Consider the following 26,265-nt stretch of genomic DNA (forward strand, 5'->3'; position numbering starts at 1 on the left):
TAAAGAGGTAATTAACTTCTCACCCCTAAAGGAGGTCCCTCTCAGGTCAGGATAGAAGCAAATTGCTGGGACAGCACATGGGAAGTCTGTTTCCCAAGTTGTAAATGTATATTGTTAACTCTGTAAACAGGTCGGGGAAGTTAATGGTGCTAAATAAAATATTAACTAAAACAACAGAAGACCAAATTCTTCAGCACACTACTATTAACCTCAAAATATTTTAAAGAAGTTAAAAAGAAAGAAAGAAAGACAGACAGACAGACCATAAGGGAATCAAAACCTTTAAAAAAACAAAACAAAACAAAACAAAAAAAACACTCTTTGAAATCTTATGTTGCTCACCTGTGGGCGTACTATAGGAAGCCACAGCATTTCCTTCCAGCTCTGCTGGTGGACAATTCCCTTTCAGAAAGACAGACAGCGCTACAGCTTTAGATCTGCCCGACTCTACAAATAATAACAAAGTACATTAAATAAATATGGCCAACTGAAAGAAAACCTAACATTTTCCAATACCTAAGGAAATATTTTTAGGTTAAGTTATATTATACATTTCCATTGAACTAATTCAATCAAATCTGTACATAATTTTTTTCTTCAATATATATTATTTAAAGCAAAACAAGATGCTCCAGTTCAAAACTCTCTTAAAATGCAACAGTGAAATGTCACTGTGCAGCAAACATAAGATAGACTCAACACAAATGCAATTCTATATTGAGGTCATAGCATCAGAGCCATCAGCCCTCTGTTCCTTAGGGAACATGTGGTATGACCATCGGAATTGGCATTCCAGAAGAGACCAAAGATCTATCAATCCCATTATCCTGACTCAGCAGTGACCAATGTTAGATGCTTTAGAATAGGGTTGTCAAACATATGGTCCATGAACCCGATCCAGGCCCTAGGACACTTTTCTGGGGCCTGCAGCTCCCTCTGCAGTTTTCAAAGCAATCCAGCCTGCAGCTGACTGAATTTCAAAGAGGCTGTAAGGAAGCCAGAGTGGGCAGTGCTGAGAAGGAAGCTTATGCCTGACTGGGCACAAGTAACTGAACCTTCTCCTCGCTCCTGTTACTCAGCAAAAGCTCTTTGTACAGGCACAGTAACCACAATACCACATATTTTTTGAGGTAGAAGGACCAGTACTGGACACAGGTTTGCAAATTAGGATTTACCATTACATTATTTGACTGTATACTATTTTCAACATTATTTTCTATCTTTCTGATTTTGCACACATCCTAACATTCTGTTGGGTTTTTGTGATTGCCACTGACGTTTCTTTTTTTAAAAGAGAGTATAATCATCCTCATCAATGTGTCAAAAGTTAAGCTTGGTGCACGTCTACTTAGAGGGTCACTAAGTAAATCTTAGAATAAGGCTGAAACAATCCCAGCTAAAGCAATATATTATAAAATACTTCGTAACAGTAAAAGAAGAATTTACCTATATCATCAAAGATGAACTGGTCATGGGTCAGTGCTAAAGGAGGTTGTACACATATTGATAATTTTGTTTTCTGCACAGCCAATCTACTCTGTAGTGTGATCTGAAGAAAATTGAAAGTAAAAAGGTATTTACACACAAAAGCACCACATTAATCTACCTATGACTTTAAAACCAGCATAATTAGCAAAATTATCACATTCAATCATGATTTGCACGTGCACAATTCCACTATAACTAGCAGCTAAGAAAACTCCATGAAAATGTAATGGTAGGCCTTGACAGCTAGTGAGAGGAAAAAAGTGAGATGGTTTATCAAAATTCCTTGGTAATATTCAGCCAAGACTAATTTATCTTATCCAATTGCAATACATTAGATTTGTTTTCTATTTTGCAAATATCTAGTTTGTTTGGGTTTTTCAATGTAAAATAATGGCAGTAGTCAATATAAATAGTAAAAAATTAGGCAATTATTTAAATAAGGTGTTACTCTATATTTTTCTTTCACCAAAAGGACTCTCAATGAACACCAAATCATGGAATCCTTATTTTTTTTAATGGCATGGCAACGTTGGAATCTACTCCTTATGGAGAAGCTATTTTCCAGTGTTACATTACCCTTAACACACATATGTAACATACCTTCATTACATGTAATGTGGAGATTCAGTCTGTGGGAACCCTATACATCTCAAGCAACCATGGTATCATTCAAAGTAAAGTTCACAGATAAAATGTACTGATAAAAAATAAAACTTGTATTTATTCTGATTTTCAGATTTATAAAATACAGCCTATCATAGTTAGCATATATAAAAACATATTTTTTGCCTTTTCCCCAGAAAAATAAGGACCTTTCCCCAAAAAACCAAACCACCTCCTTAAACAAGCTCTTCAAAAAACAAATGAGCTTTTCACAGTATCCTAAAGCTCTCTATATTCAGGCTCTACCTGACTAGTGCTGGAAGCAAATTCCAGAATGAAGGGATCTCCACCAAAAACACTCAGACAGCAGCCACAAGAAGCTAGCATGAGTGGGAACTGTCTCAGCTGCTAGTTTGCATGTCCAAGCTCATTTTAACTGTCCTGGATAAGGAGAAAATTAGCCAGGAAGAGGATAGATATGAAGGTAATGGGCTAAGTTCTGGAAGTAACGTACAACACTAAGTTGCAGTTGTTGAACTAGACCTGAATTTAGCCCAATGTTTTTAAAATGTGCTTCAACTCCAATTAAATATATCTATACACAGAAATTGCACGAGACTAAGTTAAACAGATATAACCTACTTATAAACTGACAGAGTCCCCATGAAGAGGTTTGCAAAGGTTTAGCTAAAACAATCTTAAAAACTATTTTGATGAAAAAGGTTCAAGTTTTGGGTGTAGACAAGACCTCACATTGTCCATGCTTACTAATATTTGCAATGTTCATAAAAAGGCAAAGTTTGCTCCATGCTTTGAAGTGTAAACCTCAATGAAACAGAGTTGGAGAGGGCTGAGTTAATGTCTTTGCTGGTGTTAGTTTAATTAGTTCTCTGAGCCTGAGTAGATCTATTTACATTGTGAAAGTTAGAGAAAATAGTGACACCTAAATTCAGTGTGAAGTTATATGTGAATGCCATGCTTATAAAACAGAAATATCTTTCAAATACTTTTCTATTCTTACTTTTACTAAGACAAGGTGGGTGAGGTAATATCTCTTATTGGATCAACTTCTGTTGGTGACAGAGACAAGCATCCAAGCTATACACAGCTCTTCTTCACGTTTTGGGTAAGATCCTCTACTGTCAGGGCCGGCTCCAGGCACCAGCCCACCAAGCATGTGCTTGGGGCGGCACCTGGAGGAGGGCGGCGCGGTGCGGTGCTCCAGCCTGAGAGCGGGGCCACGACTGGGCTCGCCACCCTCCCCGCAGCGCTCTGGCCACCGGGGAGAGCGGAGCCATGGCGGGCTCGCTGACCTCCCCCCAGCGCTCCGGCCGCCGGGGAGAGCGGAGCCCCGGCCGGGCTCGCCACCCTCCCCTGCCGCACTCCCCGCGGGGGGCGGGGAGGAGGGGGGCAAAAAAGCCAGAGCCAGCCCTGTCTACTGTGCTGATAAGGTGAAGCCAGAATTCACAACCCCAGGGGAGGTGAATGTGGACTAAGATATTTTAAACCACCTTTGCACTTTCCTGATCCAGGGAAGCTACGGGGGCTGGAGAGGGCTCTGGCGTAAATTTAGACATATCTAACTAAATTACAGCAACCTCTGAGGGCTATCCAATGGGCTGCAACTCTGACAAGAATCCCTGAGCATTATATGATGTTACCTTGCATGTGACATGTCCGGCCCACCTCAAGTCCAGCCACCCCTCCACCACATATTGCAAAGAGTTCTTGTGGAAGCAGCCACTTCCCACAGTACCTGTGTCACACATCAGGGCAATAGCACCTGTATTCCCCCTCAATGGTCCAGCAAGGGCATCCACTCTAAGACTTCCAGCTTCCCAGCCATTTTCTTTCTTGTGTGAAGACCCACATCTCACTCCCTTCTGACCAGGCTACTTCCAACCTGCAGTTACCTTTATTCCTAGCAGAGAGCCAAGCAGCCCAAGCACACCTGCTTGCTTTCTCATCAGAGACTGATAGCAGCGTGATTGTCAATTGTTATAAATACCACACAGTTCTTTCTATACAAGCCTATTTTATTCTTAAGGTAAAAAAGGACTGCAGAGAAAACATATTAAAAACAATAAAAGAACCTACCTGCATGCTAATAAGCTTACCAAGTTCACCCCAATCCTAACAGATTCTGACTGGAGCAGTCCTTCAAATCCCCACCCCATGGGATTCCTGTGGTTACAAGTTCATCACAGCTTCAGCTCAGAACAAGCACCCAGTTTCATAGGGCCTCAGAAGGCCCAGTCCTTCCAACCCTATGCTAAGGATTGGGTCTAGGGTGACCAGACAGCAAGTGTGAAAAATCAGACTGGGGTGGGTTGGGGGGGGGGGTAATAGGAGTTCATATAAGAAAAAGACCCCAAAATCAGGACTGTCCCTAAAAAAATCGGGACATCTGGTCACCCTAATTAGGTCTCTCTGTGCATCAGCGGTCCTGTCCATTTGCTGGATAAGGAAGAAGGCCCTAAGACAGTTTAAAACTAGGTATTTATCCAAAAATCCTTTCTTTGTCTGTTGGTCCCTGGAGAATCCAGTTTGAACTAGTATATATACACCTCTCCAGTTGGGTGGCTTCAAAGGGCTGATAATGGTGGAAGTACATTAGCATTCCCTTCCTTCTAGAAAAGAGAGATACATTTCCATAGTAACACAAACACAGCAGCATTTTTAATGCAATGGACCAAAGAGGTATTAACCCTAATTCAATAAGATCTAACTTAATTCAGTAAAGTTTATCTTAATTCCATAAGGTTTGTCCAGGACACTACAGGATATTGTCAGTCTGTCAGGCTGCACCTTGGGAATCTTTTCCCAGCTGGAGTCTTTAGGGCTCCTTTTATGCTTCTCTGGTCTTTTTGATGACATAAAGGGGCCTGGAGCAAGGGTGAGGATTTTGCCCACTACCTGTTTTTATAAGCATCTAATTTTATAAGCCTTTTCTGCTGGGCCAGTGGCTTTTTGCAGAATTAAATACAATCCTTATTTAGAACTCTAGTAGAAAAAAATGTCCACAAACTTATGTGTTTGTGTTTCCTACACAGATTTTCATGTATCATAATCACAATCAAAACAGCCACAACTTCACTTACTTGGAAGGATTAAAATCCATTAACTATTAGCCTATTCACACTGCAGAAAACATGCCAGGTTATACATATTGGTAATTGTTGTAACAGAACCCAAGGAGAGATCTAATTTTGAAAAATTGTGCATAAACTTATCAGACACAATCAGGAGGTCAGCTTGTTTGAATTAATCTGACATATTTTGTAGTGTACAAATGTAATGTGTGAATAGTTTTTATGTTCTCTTATAGCAGTAAGAGCCAAGGTTGATAACTTTGTAAATCATAAAAATATGAAATTTCATTAATTAAGAAGGGCTTTTCCATCAACTATATTTAATTATTTTGAATGAAGAGCTTCTACTTAAAAATCAATAAAGTTGGATGTAGGGACATCAGTGTGTTTATCTGATTGGTAGTAACTATTAATTGTCCTGTAAGAAAATATAATGCATTCTAACTGATCTAAATCAGGGATAGGCAACCTATGGCATGCATGCCGAAGGCGGCACGCGAGCTGATTTCAGTGGCACTCGAACTGCCTGGGTCCTGGCCACCAGTCCGGGGGGCTCTGCATTTTAATTTAATTTTAAATGAAGCTTCTTAAACATTTTAAAAACCTTATTTACTTTACATACAACTATAGTTTAGTTCTATATTATCGACTTATAGAAAGAGACCTTCTAAAAACATTAAAATGTATTACTAGGACGCGCAACCTTAAATTGGAGTGAATAAATGAAGACTCGGCACACCACTTCTGAAAGGTTGCCGACCCTGATCTAAATTTACTACTGGGAATTTTTATTGCAATATCTTGTGTAATTTAGATTGATTTACAGCATCAAATAAAGCTTAAATGAAATTTATAAATCTACCCACCAAGTAGTCTATAAATATATCTGTAAATCTGTACTGATTTCCAACAGTATTTGGCTTTTGCCCTGTTTTTTTTCCAGATTAAGTTATATTATGTGCATGGATGTTCTGATTAGATGAAGAGGAGCAAGAAAAGTTATCTGCACTCCCAAAAACAAAACAACAGTCCTCCTCTACCCTTCCCCAAAAAGTTTGTCCTTGTCTACACCAGCAGCCAAACTATTCACTGCTATTTTAGTTGTACCAGTTGCCAGCAACAACTGTTTATTATTTGTAGTGGAGACAAATATTGCAACAACAACTTTTTTCATGTACTTTTGTGGGGTGGGACAGTTTGCTTATTTAAAAAAAAAATAGAGGAATTGCTTGTGGTTAACAATGTGAGAATTTCAATAGCCCCAAATTAGACTTTGATGTGCACACTTCAGTTTACATTACTAGAAGTGGAGAGGGGCCAGTTCTACCACTAATACTGGTGCTTGGCTGGAGATAATTTTCTAACAGTTTACATTGCAACGACTGTGGGTGAAATCTTGGCCACGCTGAAGTCAATGGCAAAGTCCCCAATGGAGGAGAAAATTTATTTAAGTGAAAGTTTAGAAGTTACAGATTATTCCAGAAGACATTACTGAGACCATAAAATTTGTGGCAACGATGGTTTTTTCATCATCCATGATTTTCTCCTCTGATGTTAAGACAGTTCTGTTGCAAATTTTATTGCCTGTGTTTTGAATGATATGTTTAAAATCTCCCTTATGTAGAATCGGATCCTGATAACCCTTCCTGATAGTACCTTACTCTACAAAAGTCATCTACTCATGGCATAAGGTGCTACTTAATCAGAGTAAGATATCAGAATCCAGCCTATGATTTGTTCTCATCAGTCACTGTGCTTCTCAGTCTGGAGAGAGAAAGAATGGGCAGAGATACGAAAAAGCAAGGCCTTCATTTTCCTCTGCTAATAATCTTAGCAATTAATGTGGCATGTTCAGAAGTTATATTACTATCAATTTGATTTAATGCTCAGAAGAAATGTATTTTTATATGATATAACTGTGCACATATGCACGCGTGCACACAAATCTTTTCTTCAAAACTAAGCACAAACATTAATCTTCACTGAGGACTATGACCATGTTGTTTCAAATTAAAACAGTTTTTGTTGTAGCTATAAGTAAATGCATGAATAAAAATATTTTACAAATAGGACAAATTTATTTATTTTCACTCTTTCATAACTAAAAAGACAGTAGAAGAGATTTTGCTCAGACTTTCTAAAAAATATTCACCTATTGAACTGAAATGTTTTCTCTGTGCAAAGGTGAATATTTCTAAAAAGTTCTGAGCAAACAAAAACAGGGTTCCAACAGAAAGTTTTAGATCCTTAACTACAGAGTATGCTGTCAAGCACCCACTATGAAAAACTCCAAAAACTACTTCTTTCCACTCCATAGTCTTTACATATCTTTTATCTGACTTTTCCTTAAAAACAAATTAAAACAGAAGATATATGAAACTTGCTAATCACTCTACAATTTTGGCAGGAAGTTAGAAAAAAGTTCCCATCCCACACCAAAAAAAGGAGATAAAATTGTAAATATATATGGCATTTCAAGCTCTATTCTCATTTCCATGACATAAGTAAAAGGGATAACAAATGTGAAAGGTTTGCTGAAATTTGTTGCTACTGTTTTAAGTGCTACAGTTTGAGCTAAGCACAATACCTTTACTGTGACTGAAGGAACTGCCTCTGCTCTCACCTCACTGTCAATGGCTTGCTGTGAAGAAAAAGATGAAAACGGAGCAAATGCTGTATCACACATGAATGAGTGAACACAATGAATGCAGTATTACCCTCCCACCACCAACTAGCTAAATAGTGAGTTAACTGTAAAGAACTTATCACTCCGATGACAGATTGAAATACACAAAATAGATTTCTGGGCCCCTTCTTTAGAAAAGACAAAATTCCTGTTTAAAACTGCCCACAAAAAGGATAAGCAACAGTCATGAATATTTTGTATATAAAAAGCTAATACATTTTGATATATTTGAGTATTTGGAACTGTTTTGTCTGGCATGGTTCCTTCTACTGTGAGTTTATTCAAATTGTGGAAACTCCTTGTGTTATTCAGTAAGGAGAGGTGACTTCCAATCTGCCTACATATACTATATATACCACAGCATAGGATATAATGCATAATTACCACACACTATCTTATAATCAAAATAAAATAGCATACTGTATATGTCCTGAATTTCAGAGAGAAAGAGAGAGAGAGAGAAGGCTTTTTTAGTGGTGTTTCTTACTTCTATTTCAATAAACAACCATGTCCACAGCAAAAGTGCAATATTATTTATATATGTATGTGTGTGCCATACTGAGAGGCGATAATACCAATATATACTGTAGGAGATAATACCTTCATATGGTAAAAGGTTAAGTAAAACAATGCTTTCTGCCAGCATAAACAAGATACACTGTCTGCTACTGTCCCATCCTCCTTCCCTCCCCAATCCATGCATTGGAATTCACTAGCGGTGTTCCTAGTGCATGTGCAGAATTCCAAAAACAAAACAAAAAAAATCAATGGGGCTCCCTCTGGATGCAAGGATCCAAAAGGTGCTGGACTTCGATATGTTTCCTTTTCTTCTTCCCATGTAGTTCCTTATTGCATTTTCACCCTGTATGACTGCAGTGAGAACCACCTGAAACCCTTTTCCTCACATGAAACTAAGATTACAACTGCCTCCAAGACCATGCTCAATATACCAGCTCTCTTTGCAGGAGAAGGTTGCAGCAGATCAGTTTGCATCCACAAGGTAAAGTGCATCAGTGCAACAACATGACAGTTTTCTATTGACCTAAGGAATCCCAAATCTGCAAGGTTATTACCACAACCAGGCAAGACCAGGCTGCCAGATCTCTGTACTTTTTTTTGCACTAATAAGTCTTTCCTATGGACAATTGCTAAGACATAAAGAAACAGAAAGTACATTGCTTAGCATATATTAATAATCTAATAAAACATTTTTGATAAATAATGACAGTTATACCTGTAAATATAAGTATTACAAATGTAGTTCCATTTATATTTTTCAAATCGCGAGTAATCCCAGTAAATATAGTTGTGCAGAAATACATAGCCAGAAATGACTAATTAACAGCTGTTTTGGCACAGCATTATACATGTTCTGAGAGGTTTATATATTAAATTTTAGTGGGAAAAAATAAAATTGGACAGAAGAGATTTCAGTAGGCTGGAACACTACAGCAATACAAGATGACTGATTCACTTCTGTACATGTTAAACTGCACTGCAGCATCACAGAAGTTAGAATGGCAAAGGTCCATCAGGCCATCTTGCCAATCTCTCTGCCAAAGCAGGATCACTCCCTACAGGGTATCTGTGAATGCTTTGTGCAGTATAGTTTCAAATGATCCATGTAATGGGGCTTCTACTATTTCTCTTCAGACCATTAACAGTTTCTCTTCAGACTACTAACATACTATAATCGAGCTCACCACTAGGAAATTATTCCAGAAACTCATCTTAACATTTTCCTTTGCTCAGTTTCATCCAATTTCTAAGGGCTAAGATAGAAAGAAAGTTATTTTAATTAAAACTATTAATCAAAGTGAATGTATTGACATCTTTGCATCAAATACAACAAGATCTCTGTCAGTTACACAAGCTAACACACATTAGTATATCATGCATCTGAGGTGGTTTTAACTATATTTTAGGGTTTTGTAAAAAACAAACTGGATCTGTTTTCCCCTCTCTCTCTCTATTATAGAAAATAAGTGAATAGTTATATTTGGCAACATTCTTCAATGCCTCATTCATATCTGTGGGAAGTCAGATAAAGGTTACCAGTACTATTTTATTCAATAAGGATCCATATACATTAGTGCAGACCCTGCGTAATCAATCCCTCTACAGCCAAAAAGGCTTGTTGACACACGCACATATTCAATTTCTTCACATAAATACCATTCCTCAAAGCCTATCCATGAGTCTTACCATCTGTACTTCAGCATAAAAAAGTATCAGTTCAAGCCAACCTACAAAAAGAATGCAACCCAAAGTAACCTGTGCATAGTGAACACAAGCAACTTGAAATGCTATTCAAATTGGTATTACAAAGACAGCCTTTCAAAATTGTACATGCCCTCTTGTCTGGGGCAAATCATATTTATTTATTCACTTATCTTTTTAGACTTATAACAAGAAGAATATCTTTAGTTGATTGCAATGTCATCATCACAGTAAAAGGGAAGCAAGAAGATTTTGCACCTAGACTGATGAAATTCTCATGAGAAGACTGTAAAGGCAGAAATACAATAACCTAATATAACCGAAATGGCAGAAAAGAACTTCATATTTTTGTTAACTACAAAGTAACAAAAAATTACTAAGATGTTGGCTGTCATGTTGTATACCTTCAGTTGTCACTATATTATAAACGTGGTCTAGGACAGGTTTCCTATCTGGTTTATGTTTAAATGGGTGGAGACACCATATCCTATTCTGTAGCTGGACGTAGCAGTTTGTCATAGATGTCCAAGTGTGATATTAATTAGATTTAAAGCGTGCAGTCATCTGAGGCCACATTTGGTACTCTACTCTGCTGGGGGATGGGTAAAGTACTAGCTTACTAGTTGTGCAGCAGCATGATGATTTTCCTGCTGTACTTAATGTTCAACACCGGGGAGGAGTTCAGCTATTGCACCTACCAACACTCCACAGTTCCAATGGGTCATCATCTTCCAGCTAAGGTGAGTGGCCAGCTGCCCAGCGTTCACAGTGACATCGCCAACATTCTAGCCAGGATACTATACTGTTCCTTTTTAAAAGAGCACCAGCATGTACCCAACTATGCATTTACACATACATCCCATCTAGACTCACTCCTGATATCCTTTCCTGGCTGGTAGCATCATGGGAACAGAAGGCACCCGGAGAAATATCCCTGCTTCCTCTTCCAGTCTTGGGATTTGAAAAGGAAGATTTGTAGTAACTTTGGAACACATGTGGATTTCCAAGCCCCTCACCACACCTTATAGATCTGGATTGGTCTGTTACACAAGGTCAAATATTGCTTCACATATATTTAGACTACATCAATGGAGCCTATTGATTAATTTGTGAGTTTTATAAAGCTTCTCATGGGTCAGCAAATTCCCATCTGTGAATGAGGATGACTTGGAATTATTCTGGTAGGACTAGTGTTTCCCACCCTGAAAAGTGCATAGTTGCATGGCCTGATGCCTTTTTTTTTTTTTTTTTTTTTTTTGGTGGAAGTGTGAGCACCTGTGGCTTCCACTGAAGTCAGTGGGAGCTGCAGGTACTCAACACATGTGAAAAGTAGGCCATTAATATAAAAGGACATTTTGGGTTTTCATGTTTATTTCCTCTCAGTAACCCCTGAATCAAATGTGATTAATTTAGAAGTAAAACTGACTAAAATTTGTGTCCTCTCTAGCCAATGCATTATCACCAGCAATAAAGATTCTGCAGATCCAATTCTGCCTTAAGTTACATCAGTGTAGCCTCACAGTCTTCCCATTCTGCCATCATTTACATCTGTGAACAATGGAGCTCACTGAAAATCATGGTGTAATAGAGGAAAGAATTTGGCAACTAAAATTTAGTTGAAGTAGATGTTGTGGCAGCCAGAATAGGATCCAGCTCTCTCTCTCCCCTAGCTGTGCTGTTCTTGCAGCGCTAACCACAGTAATAAAAAGATAGCTACTAACCAGACTAAACTCATACGAACTCAGATTTATTGAATAGGGCATTATCTTTTTATATTTTGTAGTCACTTGTCAGAATAGAACCACATTTTAAAGTGCAAGACTCTGGTCCCTGCACTAGCTTTACAGGTTCAGTTTTGGTCATGTGATACCAATGAAAGGCAAAATTAGATGCCAAACTGCTCCCTTGTCTGGTTTCTCTGCAACTGTATTAAACTTCTACTGGTAGTCTTTGTACAGCACAAAGTAAATACCAAGTGTGTTATAAAGTGACCCTGGTTATGATCTATTTAGCTTCATAACATAGGACAAAATACAAGTTTTTATAACATTCTGTTAAGAGTTGCAAATAGGTTAATATTGCCATTTTGATATAGTTTGCAACATTGTTTATTTTTTCAAATATTAGTAAGCAGTTGAACCCACTTGGCTATAACCATTAATACATTCCTTTCTCAGGTTTTCCCATCTGTAAACTAGGAGCAACACTTACCCATTTATCTCATATGGAGGATTATGAGGATTAATATCTGTACAGTGCTAGGAATATCTAAATCACTATTATTATTATTATTGTAATATTACCAATTTAATTTTAATGCCTGAGCCTAAGGTAATTTCCTTGTCTGTATTTGTATTACTGGGCATTCCCCAAATATGTGAGCTAAAGTCATACAAATCATTCTATGGGTCAAATTCTCTTCTCATTCATCATTGCAATAACGTAAGACCACTAACATAAATTGCTGTTCCAGAGATGTAACAGAGCATAAAACTGGTTTTGTAAGACTTTCCTATTTATAAATTTACTTACAGAAACTACATCCAAGTCAGGTGAAACTTCTGCCATGATTCTCAAATCATCATAACCTTTTTCAGATTTGGGCAAAATATCTGCAAGAAGAAAAGAAAAGACAACAAACCTTACTTTAATAGATTGTGTGCAGTTATATGCCTAAAAGCAATTTCTACAGTGAATGGCACAAAACATGCACAAAGTGCACTTTTGTTTTTTTAATTAAAGGTTCCCAAAGCAGAACCTGTAGGAAAAAGCTCATCAGCAAAAATGTGGACTTCAGAGGCATCCCAGGTGCATTTCTTCCCAACCAAGTAGAGATCTATAAAGGTGACATGTTTGAAGTCCACAAGACTGCCCTGACAGTACTGCTCAGAGAGCTGGATGTTCCAGTTCATTAAAAATAATGCTTGCAGTTCACAGGAAAATATTCTGTTATTTTGAGGCAAGAGAAAAAAGTCTGTAAAAAATGTATTCATGGATTGTCTGAATGTAACACCCAGCAAACCTTCCAGTTTTCTAGGATTCACATCAGCATTTATTTATTTAATCTTGGATCTCTTTACTAGATTGCCTTATTTCCTGGTTCATGGATGGCAAAGGATTTAGATACATCTCATAACACATATTTCACCAACCACCCTAACTCTAAACCTCAAGGATTATAAAAAGACAGTAAAGGCTTCAAATATTTGTTTCATCACATACATTGCTAATATATCTGTGATGGGTTGGACCCCGCTTCTGGGACGCCACCTGATGTACTGGGATTTCACTGAGCCTGCAGGCTCCACTAGCCTGGGCTCCCTCTCCTTATTTTGCTGAATTAGGCTCTCCGGCCTCTGGCAGCGCGCACACACACACGGACACACACACGGACACACTAGCTATAGAATCACAGAGTCTGCAAACAGCTCTCTATGAGAAGACTCAGCTAGGAAGTCACCCAGGACTCAAGTGCAGCTCCCCTCTGGAAAGTACACTCAAAATAAAATTGTCTTGCACGGTAGAGAAATCTATACAACGTAAGTTTATAAATTTGCCCCCTCCCTCAATGTGGAGGAAGTTATGCACAACTTCTTCCCCTCTTCCCCCAGTTACTAATTGCACAAACTGGGTTTAATAATAAACAAAAAAGTTTATTAACTATAAAAGGAAGATTTTAAGTGATTACGAGGGATAGCAAACAGAACAAAGCAGATTACCAAGCAAATAAAACAAAACATGCATACTAAGCTTAAGATCTTAAAGAGACTGGTTTCAAGAAATAATTTCTCACCCTAAATGTTGTTTTAGGCAAGTTGCAGAGTTTCTGTAGCTTAGAGTTCCAGTTATTTCTCTTTACAGACTAGACTCCTGTCTTGATCTGGACTCAGCCCTTGCCTTTCCCACCGCTCCGTTCCTTTGTCTCGTCAGGTACTTTCAGCAGTCTTTCTTTTTGGACAGGAAGGCAATAGAGAAGAGTCCTGTTTTCCTTATTCCCCTGCCTTATATAAGATTCACATAAGGCGTGAATCTTTTGTTTCCCAGTCTCCCCCTCCTTTTAGCAGAAAATTACTAGAAGTCCAAAATAATGTTAGTACCAGGTGACAGGACCACCTGACCTGGTAGTACCACAGCTACGTGCCAGGATGCCTCTCAGGGAAGAGAGAGATTAGTATCTTCACAGTCTTATTGTTTCTTCCCAATGGCTCATTAAGGCTCATGGCCTGTTGTCTGGTGGGTGTTTCACACCCAGTTGTAATTGTTACATAGTCAATATTCCTAACTTTGGATACAGAAATGATACGTGCATACACATTGGATAATCACATTCAGTAAATTATAACCTTTCCAATGATACCTTAACAAGACCCATCTTGCATAAAATATATCTCAGTTACACCATATCCATATCATAACCATATTTCCATAAAGAATATGGGGTGTAATGACAATATCTGACCAATGAAATACTGGAAAAAAGCAAAGAAGGAGTACAAGAAAGAAGAAAGCAGTGAAAAGTGATGCAGGGAAAGATAAATGAAGAGAGGTGGAAGACCTAGCAGTTGAATCTAAAGCTGCTGCTATGATAGGAAGTCACAGAGCCATTTACAAAGCAATTATAACCCAGTGTGGAAATTTCAGAATAGGAAATGGGCCAATAAAAAGGAAAGATGAAAAAATGCTTACAACTGAGACAGAAATGAAAAGTACATGGGCAGAGCATTTCAAAGAAATCCCCAATAGATCCAGCCCCATTTTCGCACCAGACTTCAATGAAACATGCAAATCTGAGCATCTTCACATTAACTTTAGTCCAGTAAAGGTGTCAGGAGTACAGGCCACAATCAAGAAACTGAAAAGTAACAAAGAGACGAGTGATGATCAAATGAGAGGAGAAACGCTAAAAGCATTTGATACCACCACCTTAACAAAATTGACAGAGCTGTGCAATGAAATCTTGGAAAGAGACCTCTTTCTGACCAATTGAAACATGGAATCATTGTAAGAATATCAAAAAGGGTGATTTTACTGACTTACAACTGGAGAGGAGTCACATTACCCTTTGTTGTAGGAAAAGCCTTTTGCAGTGTGATACTACACAGATTGACAGAGGCAATGGATGCAAAGCTTTGAGGAGAGAAATAGGCTGTATTCAGTCCTACAGGACCCCAGCTAAAGTCGTCATCATCAAGGACATGTACAGAAATGCCAAGTGCTCTGTAAGGGTGAACAACCAGATAACAAAATAGTTCAACATGGACACTGGCGTGAAAAGGTACTGCCTATTATCACTGCTGTTGTGTGGGATTGCCACAGACTGGGTAATGAAGAAGTATACAGTATTAACAACATAAAAACTGGTATAAGGTGGGAAAATGGCAAATGTCTAGAAGACAGACTTTGCTGACAATATTGTAGTGCTGAGTGACACCCTCAAAAAGTTACAAGTAAAGACAAACAACCTGGCAAAAACAGGCCACACAGAGGGTTATGCTAAAACAACATCCTTGAAAGACAGATATCAAGCAGTAAGAGAAGGTTACTCACAACGGGCAGTAACTGAGGTTCTTTGAGACATGTGTCCCTCTGAGTGCTCAGCTCCACTTCAGTGTCAGTGCGTCCTGGCACCGTTGATCGGAGATTTATGGTAGCAGTGTCTGCACAGATTGCATGTGTGCAGTAGGCGTCTCGCGGTGCTGTTGGTGCCGCGTCTAGCACACGCATGACCTGAACCCTCCAATTCTTCTCTGCCATAGGGTCCAAACTGCGAACTCCATAATAGAGGGGAGGAGGGCAGGTAGTAGAGCACCCACAGGGACACACATCTCGAAGAACCTCAGTTACTCCACAAGGTGAGTAACTTTCTCTTCTTTGGTTTAGCTGATTGCCATATTTGGAGTCAGGAAGGAATTTTCTCCAGGGCAGATTGACAGAGGCCCTGGAGGTTTTTCACCTTCCTCTGCAGCATGGGACAAGGGTCACTTGCTGGAGGATTCTCTGCACCTTAAAGTCTTTAAACCACGATTTGAGGATTTCAATAGCTCAGACATAGGCTAGGGGTTTGATACAGGAGTGGGTGGGTGAGATTCTGTGGCCTGCGGTGTGTAGAAGGTCAGACTAGACGCTCATAATGGTTCCTGTAGCCTGATTTAGGGTGTACTAATAACATTAATTATTAATTAATAATATTAATTTGGATAATATGGGAATTTAATTGATTAGTTTAATTTTATTTTAAAATTAATTTTATTAATTAATATTAATAATACTTAATCATTAATATTAATTAGTATGGCTCTTAGGCTTGCCAATCTGTTTGATCAGAAGATAAAAGTTCTTGTCACTAATCAGGCTCCACAGGCTGTCACACATCGCCTCCATATTGGTGCACGTAACAAAATTAATGTGTTAGGGGTGGGGCCAAGGGGTTTGGAGTGTGGGAGGGGGCTCAGGGCTGGGGCAGAGGATTGGGTGCAGGGGGTGTAGACTCCAGCTGGGGATGCGGGCTTTGGGGTAGGGCCAGGTATGAGGGGTTTGGGGTGCAGGAGGGTGCTCCGGGGCTATGGCAGAGAGAGGAGACTCCTCCCAGCTCTCTCTCTCCATACAGAAGCACCTGGGCTCGGTGGATTCGGGCCGGGGGAGGGCTGCCACGGCCACGGCTGGGTCCAGGCCTGGCCATCCCGGCCATGGCAGGGTTCTGGCCAGGGTAGGGGCACCCCAGCCATGGCAGGTTGGGGCCAGAGGAGGGATGCCTCTCCCCTGGTTGGTTCCCTGAGCGCCTGCACAGCGCTAAGAAGGCTGTTGCATGGCCGCACAGCTTACAGGGAACTTTGGTCCCCATCTGGGGTAGGTTGGTGAACTTCTGGGTAAATATTCTGGAGACCCGTGAGGAAGCGTTTAGTAATTGGTTGCATGAAGATAGAGTTTCCATCAATCTCATGATGGAATGCAGTAATGGCCGCAAGATGGACGTGGGTTTAGCAACAAGCTCGATCAAAGCTTTTCTGCTCCAGTAGGTATTTCAACACTAATTGTAGTGGCGCTGTGGAGGATCTCAAGTGTTTTTCTTGACACCAGGAGGAGAATCTCTTCTATTTTTGAAGATAAGTATTATGCGTGGTCACTTTCCTGCAGTTTAATAACACTTGTTTAACTTGTTCCAAGCAGGCTAGTTCGCCGTGATGGAACCATGTAGGAGTCACGACTGTAGGTGAAATTTCTCCGGATTTGGGTGAAGAGTGAGACCGTTGTTCTGAAACAGCAGATCCAGACGATCAGGGAGAGCTCGAGGGGGCGCATATCGCCATCAGCATCAGGTAAAGGTACCATGCATGTCTGGGCCGTGCTTGTAGGGATTATGAGGATAACCTTGGCCTTGTCTGTTCGTATATTGAGTATCACGCATGGTATCATTGGAATCTGTGGGAAAGCATCCATGAGTTGTGCATCCCATGTGATGAGAAAGGCATCCCCCAGTGACTGGGGTCCAATCCCCACTCTCAAGCAGAACATTGAGCATTTGCTGTTTGTTGGGGATGCGAACAAGTTGATGATGGGAGTTCCCCACCGTTGGAAAATAGAGAGCAAAACTCTCCCATTCATTTCTCATTTGTGGTCTCGAGAGAAGTACCTGTTTAGCGTGTCCACCATCACGTTCTGACAGCCGGGAAGGTAGGAAGCCAAAATGTTTATGTTGTGTATGCACCAGTTCCACAGTTTCATGGCTTCAGTGCATAGCGAGTGAGATTGAGCGCCCCCTGGTCAACTGATGTAAAACACGCCGTCAGTGTTGTCGGTCATGATGCGAATGGATTCGTTCTTATGGTAGGAAGTGTCTGCAGGTGTTGCGGACCGCACATAGTTCTAGTAAATTTATTGTGTAACAGTCTCCGCAGGAAACCATTTGCCTTGAACTATGTGCAAGTGCATATGGGCGCCCCAGCCTATCAGCGAGGCATCTGTCATGGTTATTATTGAATATAGCCCCTGTTGGAATGGGCTATCCATGCATATATTTTCTGGTCTTGTCCATCAGTGTAGAGAGAGTCCAGGACAGGGGATGGTACTGTAAGTTGTTTGTGCAGGCTGTGCTTGATGGGTATGTATACCGAGCTCAGCCAGCCCTATAGGCAGTGCATATGTGGTCATGTGTGTTGTACCACGAACGTTGTGGCTGCCATGTATCCTAGCAAAAACAACAAGGAGTCTGGTCGCACCTTAAAGACTAACCGATTTATTTGGGCATAAGCTTTCGTGGGTAAAAAACCCACTTCTTCAGATGCATGGAGTGGAAATTACAGATGCAGGCATTATTATACTGACACATGAAGAGAAGGGAGTTACCTCACAAGTGGAGAACCAGTGTTGACAGGGCCAATTCAATCAGGGTGGATGTAGTCCACTCCCAATAATTGATGAGGAAGTGTCAATTCCAGGAGAGGCAAAGTTGCTTTTTTAGTGAGCCATCCACTCCCTGTCCCTATTCAAGCCCAAATTAATGGTATTAAATTTGCAAATGAATTTTAGTTCTGCAGTTTCTCTTTGAAATCTGTTTCTAAAGATTTTTGTTCAAGTATGGCTATTTTTAAATCTGTTATAGACTGTACAGGAAGACTGAAGTGTATCCTAGCAGTTGCAGGACAGTATGAGCTAGTATTTGGAGGCTGACTCTTACCTCTGAGATAGCATTCTATGGGATGATTTAGTTCGTGTTGATCCTGCTTTGAGCAGGGGATTGGACTAGATGAGTTCCTGAGGTCTCTTCCAACCCTAATATTCTATGATTTGTCAGAGTTGTGAATCTGTTCAGGGGCCGAGATACCTTGGCTTCTATGGCATCGAGATGTGCCCCTATGAAGTCCAGTTGTTGGACAGAGACTGGAGTGGATTTTCATTCATTTATCTATAGTCCTAGATCACTGAATAGCATGATCATCGTCTGGGCCAAGTCCAGTGCTTCTTGTTGAGTTGGACCTTTGAGAAGGCAATCGTCCAGATAAGGGAAAATCATTATTCCCTGTTTGCGCAGATATGCCACTACTACCGCTAGGGTTTCGGAGAAAACCCTTGGTGCGGTGGATAGGCCGAAAGATAGTACTCTGTACTGGAAGAGTTCATGTCTTACTGTGAAATGCAGGAATTTCCTGTGAGCAGGGTGTATAGTAATATGAAAACAAGCATCTTAGAGGTCGAGGGCTGAAAACCAGTCTCCCTTTTGCAGTGCTTGAAGTATTATGCCCAGTGTTATCATTTTTAAATTTTGAGTGCGTACGAACTTGTTGATTTTCCTGAGATCCAAGATAGGTCTCCAGTCCCCATTCTTCTTCTGGGTCAAGAAGTAGTGGGAGTAGAACTCCTTCTCCATGTATTGCAAAGGTATTCGTTCCGCGGCACCTAGTTGTAGAAGATGATTGACTTCGTGTCATAACAGGTGCTCGTGAGAAGGGTCCCTGAAGAGGGATGGGGTAGGTGGTCAGGAGGTAAAGGGGATGATATATCCTGTTCGTACGATCGCTAACACCCATTGGTCCATGGTTATTGATGCCCAGATATGGTACAATGGGCAAAGGTAATATCAAAAGTATGGGGACGGATCGGGTGAAAACACTGCCTGGTGAGGGAGGTCATCCAGACCCTTGATGAAAACTTCAAAATTGTGGCTTGGGTGAAGCCAACTGAGAAGTCAATGGTTGAGCTTACTGCGACCATTGGCGATGTCTTTGGTACTCATATTGTTGCTGTTGTTGCTGTCAGTTGATAGAGGAATCCCTGTTCCTCTGATAAGGTTGGTATCGCCTTCTCTTCACAGATGGAGTATAGATTCCCCAAAGTGCGAAGGGCGGCTCGAGAATCCTTCAATGAGTGGAGCACCTCATCTGTCTTGTTCGAAAAGAGCTTCTCTCGGTCATAAGGTAGGTCCTCGACCTTGGTTTGGAGTTCTTTAGGTATGCCAGAGGATTGTACCCAGGATGCCTGGTGCATGACTATGGCAATGGCCGTGGTTCTGGCTGCCTTGTCCGCGACGTCCAAAGACGCTTGGAGGGCTGTTTTAGCTATGAGTTGACCATCATTTACAATGGCCTGGAATTGTGATTGTTTCTCCTTGGGGAGCTCTGCTGTGAACAAGCTGAGTTTCCCATAATTATCAATCGTTTTTAGTCAGCAAGGCCGAATAGTTGGCGACTCGGAATTGTAATGTCGCAGAGGAGTAAATTTTTGGTTCAAAGAGGTCGAGCCTCTTGTGTTCTTTATCTTGTGGGGTCGATCTAAACTGTTGTTGTTTGCCACGTTGATTAGCGGCGTCAACCACCAACAAGTTGGGAAGCGGGTGTGAGAAGAGGAAGTCCTCCCCCATTTTGGCGGGGACATAATACTTTCTGTCCGCCCTTTTGCATGTCAGCAGAATTGAGGCTGGTGTCTGCCAGACTGTCTCTGCTGGTTTTAAGATCGCATCATTGATGGGAGGAGCGATTTTGGAAGTTGATGAAGGTTGTAAGATTTGTACCAGCTTGTGTTGGTTTGTCTACACTTCCTATGACTACATGTCCTCGCATTGGGCAACCCGGTTAAACAGTTCCTCGAACTGTTTAAAGTCATTCTCTGAGGTAGGCGGCAGTGGCATGATTGCCTCATCCAGGGAGGAGGAAGAATTGTGAGCAGGCGATGTCACTTCCTGACCAGTGGCTGTTTCTGTGTTGGCCCCAACATCTTAAGCCTCCGTTGGTTGCAGGGTGAGAGACATGGGATTAGACCTCAGTTCGCCTCTATGAGCAGTGGTTGGCCTGGATTGGGCCCCAGTAAATTGCCCAGGGTTCCCAATGTGCTCACTGCATTGGGAAGGCCATTAGAGGGTACATCCACGGTTGGGCCAGCTGCCTATGAGGGTATTTAGGATCCATCTGGCACCAAGTTGGTCATCGGTCTTTCAGTGATGACTGGTGCAGCGAGAAAGTGCATGTTTCCTGCACATCATTATTGTCATCAGTGGACAAGTGTATTGCACCATCAGATGTAGGGGAATCTCCTCTATAACCGGAGAGCACTTGGTACCAAGTAGTGGGGACTGCAGTGCCGATGACATAGCCAAGTCTCTTTGTTGCAGTAAATTCTGTCAGCACTGATGGGGGACTCTTGTCAGTGCTGACATTGGTGCCATCAGATGTAGCGTTGATTTAGTGGGCGCCATCAGTGCCGACTTGGTTTTCTCAGCCAGTGCCAACTGCGATATCGGTGCCGGGGCAGATGCATGATGCCTGAGGAGACGCTGGGCAAGGGTCCCTTATGGGTGAATTCGGTGCTGTGCAGGAGGCATGTTGCCATCTGTGCCTCAACACCATCTCCTTCGCTCGGGACTTGGCAGAACCCGGAGTGTCATAGGCACTCACCCAAGCATGTGTCAGCATCAGCAGTAGCAAACTGGCAAGAGACTGCCTATTTTTCCATGGTGCTCTCTGAGGAGATGTCTGTGCACTCTTCCTTGGTATTTTAGAGGAAGGCGTGTCTCCTGTCCCTGTGGCGGGGGGGCAAGGGCGTGGAAAGGAGGTCCACTGGTCTGGTTGGGGAAGTTTCTCCATCAGTATCATTTTCAAGCAGAGATCTTGGTCACGCCGGGCTCCTGTATTCAGTTTACTTCAGTGGGTGCATTTTTGCAGGATATGCGTCTCCCCAAGACATCAGACACACAAAGAGTACCCATCCGAAACAGGCATTACTTTGCGACAAGAGCCGCAATCGCTTAAAGCCTGGGGAGCCAGGCATCTCTAACAGTTAACCGACCCCGGAGCGGGGAGGATAAACTGGGAAAGTAAACTTTTTTTTCCCCTTAAAACTATCACTAACACTAACTATAACTTGTAAAAGATTAACTAATTATTTAAAGTTCTATCTTTTTTAAAGGTTTGGAGAGAGTAACGAACACTGCCCCTGAGCTCCGTCTTCAGCCGAGGATGGTTGAGAAGGGACTGGAGGGCTCAGGTCGTGCACACGCTAGATGCGGCACCAACAGCACTGCGAGACACCTACTACACATGCGCGACCCTGCTACCATAAATCTCCGATCGACGGCACCAGGATGCACCAACACTTGAAGTGGAGCACCCACAGGGACAGCAGTCTAAGTCACATTAGAAGGCAAACATATCAAGAAAGTAGACTAGTTCAGCACCATATTGGCCAACTGAGATCTCAGAAAGGAAGTGACATCAAGACACCCACTGCATTTTCTAAACTTAATAGTGTACAGAAATCAAAGATATATAACCTCAGAACAAAAGAGAGAATTTTCAATTCAAACATAATCTCAGTGCTAACATGTGGCTGCAAAAGCTGGAGATCTACCAAAACATAAGATGGAAAACTAGACACCTTCAAAAATAAGTGCCTAGGAAAGATTCTGGGCATTGGTTGGAAAGACTTCATTACCAATGAAGAGATCCATGAAATCACCAACCATAAGCTCGTTTCCACCAGAATCAGAAGGAAGCATTGGACATATTTGGGGCATGTACTCCAGATCCCAACGCACAGACTCTCAAATGAAGCTGTCAAGTGGAAATCAACTGAAGTGAGGAAGTGAGAAAGCCCAAGAGAAACCTTAAGAAGAGCAAAATAATCTAATCACAACACCACAGAGCAGATGGAAGCAGCAGCAAATGACAGAGAGGAATGCAACAGACTAGTTTCTGCCCTGTGTGTCAACATTTGCACAAAAGGGATGTAGTAATAAATAATAATGTACAGTATGAAACTGTAAGCAGATTAACATGCATAGTAAGTTTTAAGAGTAAAAAGAAGGCATTTTAAATTGCAGCATCTTTAAAATGGTGAGAGAGCCCCAATTTTTTAAAAAGTAATTTTAACTCCTAACTCTTCAAAGTATTTACTTGTATCTTTCTCAGAATTACTTTTATTCCCTCATAGTAAGTCTATTTTAAAAAATAGGATGCATACCTTCCTAAATAACAAAAAATGAAACTTTCACGTAATAGGAAAAAAAATATAACCTTAATTATGGGGTATCTATCAATACTTCCACAATCCTGCAAAAACTAACATCTAGAGTGTATAAATGTTTCAAATTAAATGTAATCACCTGATCCACTTCATTGACAATATAGCCTAGAGAAAACAATTTTGGTGGGGAAAGGAGCATCAATTCAATTTTCATGTTCATTTTTTAGAGCCAATGGGAGATGTCACATTCAAGACCTTTCTTTATCTAGGCAGGAAAAAGACAGTACCTAAGAAGTTTTCCAACTCTCTTCTGCAAGTAGAACTCAAGTATGTCCTATAGTGACCACTTGTATGGACAAAAGGACAGTTCATTCACTATGCCTATTCAATTCTTTTTGCTAAGATTTCTAACAACATTCTTCTTAGTGCCCATTGTGATGGTGAGAATTTTATCATATGGTCATCTGTGCACTAGGAACTGGACTGAGACCACAGTCCACCTTACACAGAACATCAAGCAGCTGTCAGATCAACTTTTGGTCACTATCAGCTGGACTAAATTCAATTGGTGGCTGAGATGTGAAAGGCTCTATTCTCAATCATCTGAACCATCCAGATGGATATCACATAACATAACAGTTAAAGGAATAAAGAACACAAGACCATTGCTCACACATGAAACCACAAGACAGAAAAGTTAATGGTTCACTTTAGTTTAAAGGTTATGTATACAGTAATTGAATGACTGCCTATGTTCCAGAATCTTTGGTACTCAACTATCCCTGAACAACAGTTATTTTAAGACTTTTTTCAATGATAGGAGAAAAAAAACTAAATGTAACCCATAACATGCAAAATTAAAAGGCATTTATACGCCCCCAAGTGAAAGGCTTCTGTTGTAATAGGGATTTTCTGAGAAGTTTTACATGCAATTAAAATGAGATCAAAACCTCACTAACATATTTCTCCAGAAGGAGGTGAAAATTCAGGAGACATGATTTGAACCTGAAGCTTCACACCTTGCAGAGAAAATGCAAAACCAGTGTTTTTCAAATTTAGGTTTAATTTATTAAACAATAAAACAAATATTCACAGCAAATTTATCAAGTTGTAAGAGTTTCATATGTGTACTATTGATTCATTTATGTTAGAAAAGGAATAAAAGGGTAGGTGTGTGGTTTGTTCTCTCGTCGTCCTCTTTTGATTTGGTGTTCTTGGAACTATGTGCACTGAAGCAAGTTACACAAAAATCTGTCCATCAGGAATATAGTTACAATGACACACTCACAAGGTTTTTGTTTTATTTTTGTTTTTCCTCCTTTCCTTCTTTGGTTTGGTACTGGCAGCCTGACAAAAGAAAATCTCCCAGTGTTCAGACACTTATGAGGATGTATCATGGTAAATCAGGCATTTTAATTTTGAAAGCATTACAACTGGTTATTGGTTTTATTAATTTTCAAAGAGCAGAACAAGTTGAAGATGATCAAATTATCACAACAGTAATGGTCATAAACTAAATACAATTTTCTAAGGTTCTCAGAGATTCAATTTCTGTAATCTATAACTTGCAGAAGCAACCTCAAGAATCCAGTAATGTACAGGTACCAGGGTTTCATCTCTTATTTTCCCTAGCTTCTGATTGTGCATTTCTTTTATTTTGCTACTTGTTTACCATGTATTCTCACCAAAAATAGGAACAATTTCTTTAGTGTATTTTTAAGAATTCATTTACCTGACCCTGGCAGGCACTGAAAGGTATTTAAAATAATGTCTTTCATAAGTCTAGCTGAAACTATTTTTTCACAATTCCCAGTAAAATTGTATGCTTGTGATTCTCCAGGCAAGATAATTGAGTCATTTAAAAACTCATCTACTAAAAATATAATCTTGGACGGAACTGTTTCCAAATGGTGTGCCATAAGTTATACTACATTTGGTCAAGTAATTAGGTGTGCATGTAAATTCCACAGTTTGAAATGATCACTTCTTTAGTGCGGGGCAACACATTTGGTAACTCCTTTACCATATTTCAAGTATTACTGATTTTGAAAGAGGTAACAGAAATGTGACTTTAACACAATTCATTCTTTGTTAATTTCATGAAAAACTAGAAACCATGTTTAACAAAAAACAGAGAACTGGCAACACTTTTGTTCTTTCTGAAGCCTGAGAAGTGCACTAGACTATATTTGTGAAATTACTGAAATTTTCTTGCCTTTTTATAGGAGACTATACCCCACTGTCAGTTTTTTCTTTGCAGTACAGCACTAATAAGCTTGGTCCGACATCTGACATAGGCCTCCTGCAGGTTCCAATAGGCGTGATGAAAACAAATACCCTATGTGTCCAAGAGCCACACAGTCTATGGTTTTGTTTGCACATTTGTAATTAAGAGACAGTGAAATGCTTTGACCTGAATACATTTAATATTACACACTACACACTGTTAAGTATGGTCAAAGTATAGCAAAGACAGAGTACTGAAAAGTGCTATATAACTATGTGAAGAATGGATGTACCTTGTGTTTTTGTGGACTCCTTGATGATTTTCTGAAGCTCTTTCATTTCTCTGTCAAGTTCTTCATAGTTTATTTCCCTAGATTCAACCTTAGGAGCCTGGAACAGAGAAGGATCGGTACCAAGGTAGGAACACTGCAGGTGCCCACTGTCACTCAGAGTAACTATAACACCTTTCAAATCTCTGCATAAAGAGAGAGAGAAAAAGCTCATTAAAAAATTGAGAAGAATCACACAATCAATTCTAAAACTCTAGAGGGTATTTTCTGATACTGTTTCTAACAAACAGTCTGCTGCTATAATGATATTTTAAACAAATCTTTAAGATTATTTGACCAAGCAAAAAACAAACACTTGTTATATTCACATTAATAATAAAATTAATCATGTTTATTATGACATTGCCCAGGGACCAAGCAAGAATGCCGCCACTGCCCCCATTTTAGGCACTATACATACATACAATGCGATAAAGTCCCTGACCTAAAGAACTTACAAACTAAATACAGGGTAGTGGAAAAGGACAGACCAAACAGAGTAAATAATACGATGGTTGCAAACATCATGTTTGTTTTGGTTTTGACTGATTTAAACCCTTTAAGTGAAATTAGGTTAGGAGGAGGATTAGTTAAATGAAAAGACTAAGGAAAGGAAGGAATAACACAGGTTGGTGCAAACAGCCAATCAGTGGAGAGACTGTTCAGAGTG

The 26,265-nt window shown here is 40.2% G+C and overlaps 1 protein-coding gene across 4 annotated transcripts in view; it reads right to left on the reverse strand.

Annotated features, from left to right (window-relative positions):
* The window catches only part of BBS9 (Bardet-Biedl syndrome 9), a 493,563-nt gene that overhangs the window by 365,173 nt on the left and 102,125 nt on the right, over positions 1 to 26,265 (reverse strand). For all 4 annotated transcript variants that reach the window (XM_054019331.1, XM_054019330.1, XM_054019329.1 and 1 more), the window contains 5 exons: positions 25,560 to 25,741; positions 12,622 to 12,701; positions 7,771 to 7,824; positions 1,447 to 1,549; positions 343 to 447 (listed from right to left, as the gene is read on the reverse strand). In XM_054019331.1, the coding sequence (XP_053875306.1) occupies positions 343 to 447; positions 1,447 to 1,549; positions 7,771 to 7,824; positions 12,622 to 12,701; positions 25,560 to 25,741 (524 nt within the window). The remainder of the gene's footprint in view (positions 1 to 342; positions 448 to 1,446; positions 1,550 to 7,770; positions 7,825 to 12,621; positions 12,702 to 25,559; positions 25,742 to 26,265) is intronic.

Source organism: Malaclemys terrapin, chromosome 2, assembly GCF_027887155.1.
Source record: "Malaclemys terrapin pileata isolate rMalTer1 chromosome 2, rMalTer1.hap1, whole genome shotgun sequence".
Taxonomy (NCBI): Eukaryota; Metazoa; Chordata; order Testudines; family Emydidae; genus Malaclemys; species Malaclemys terrapin.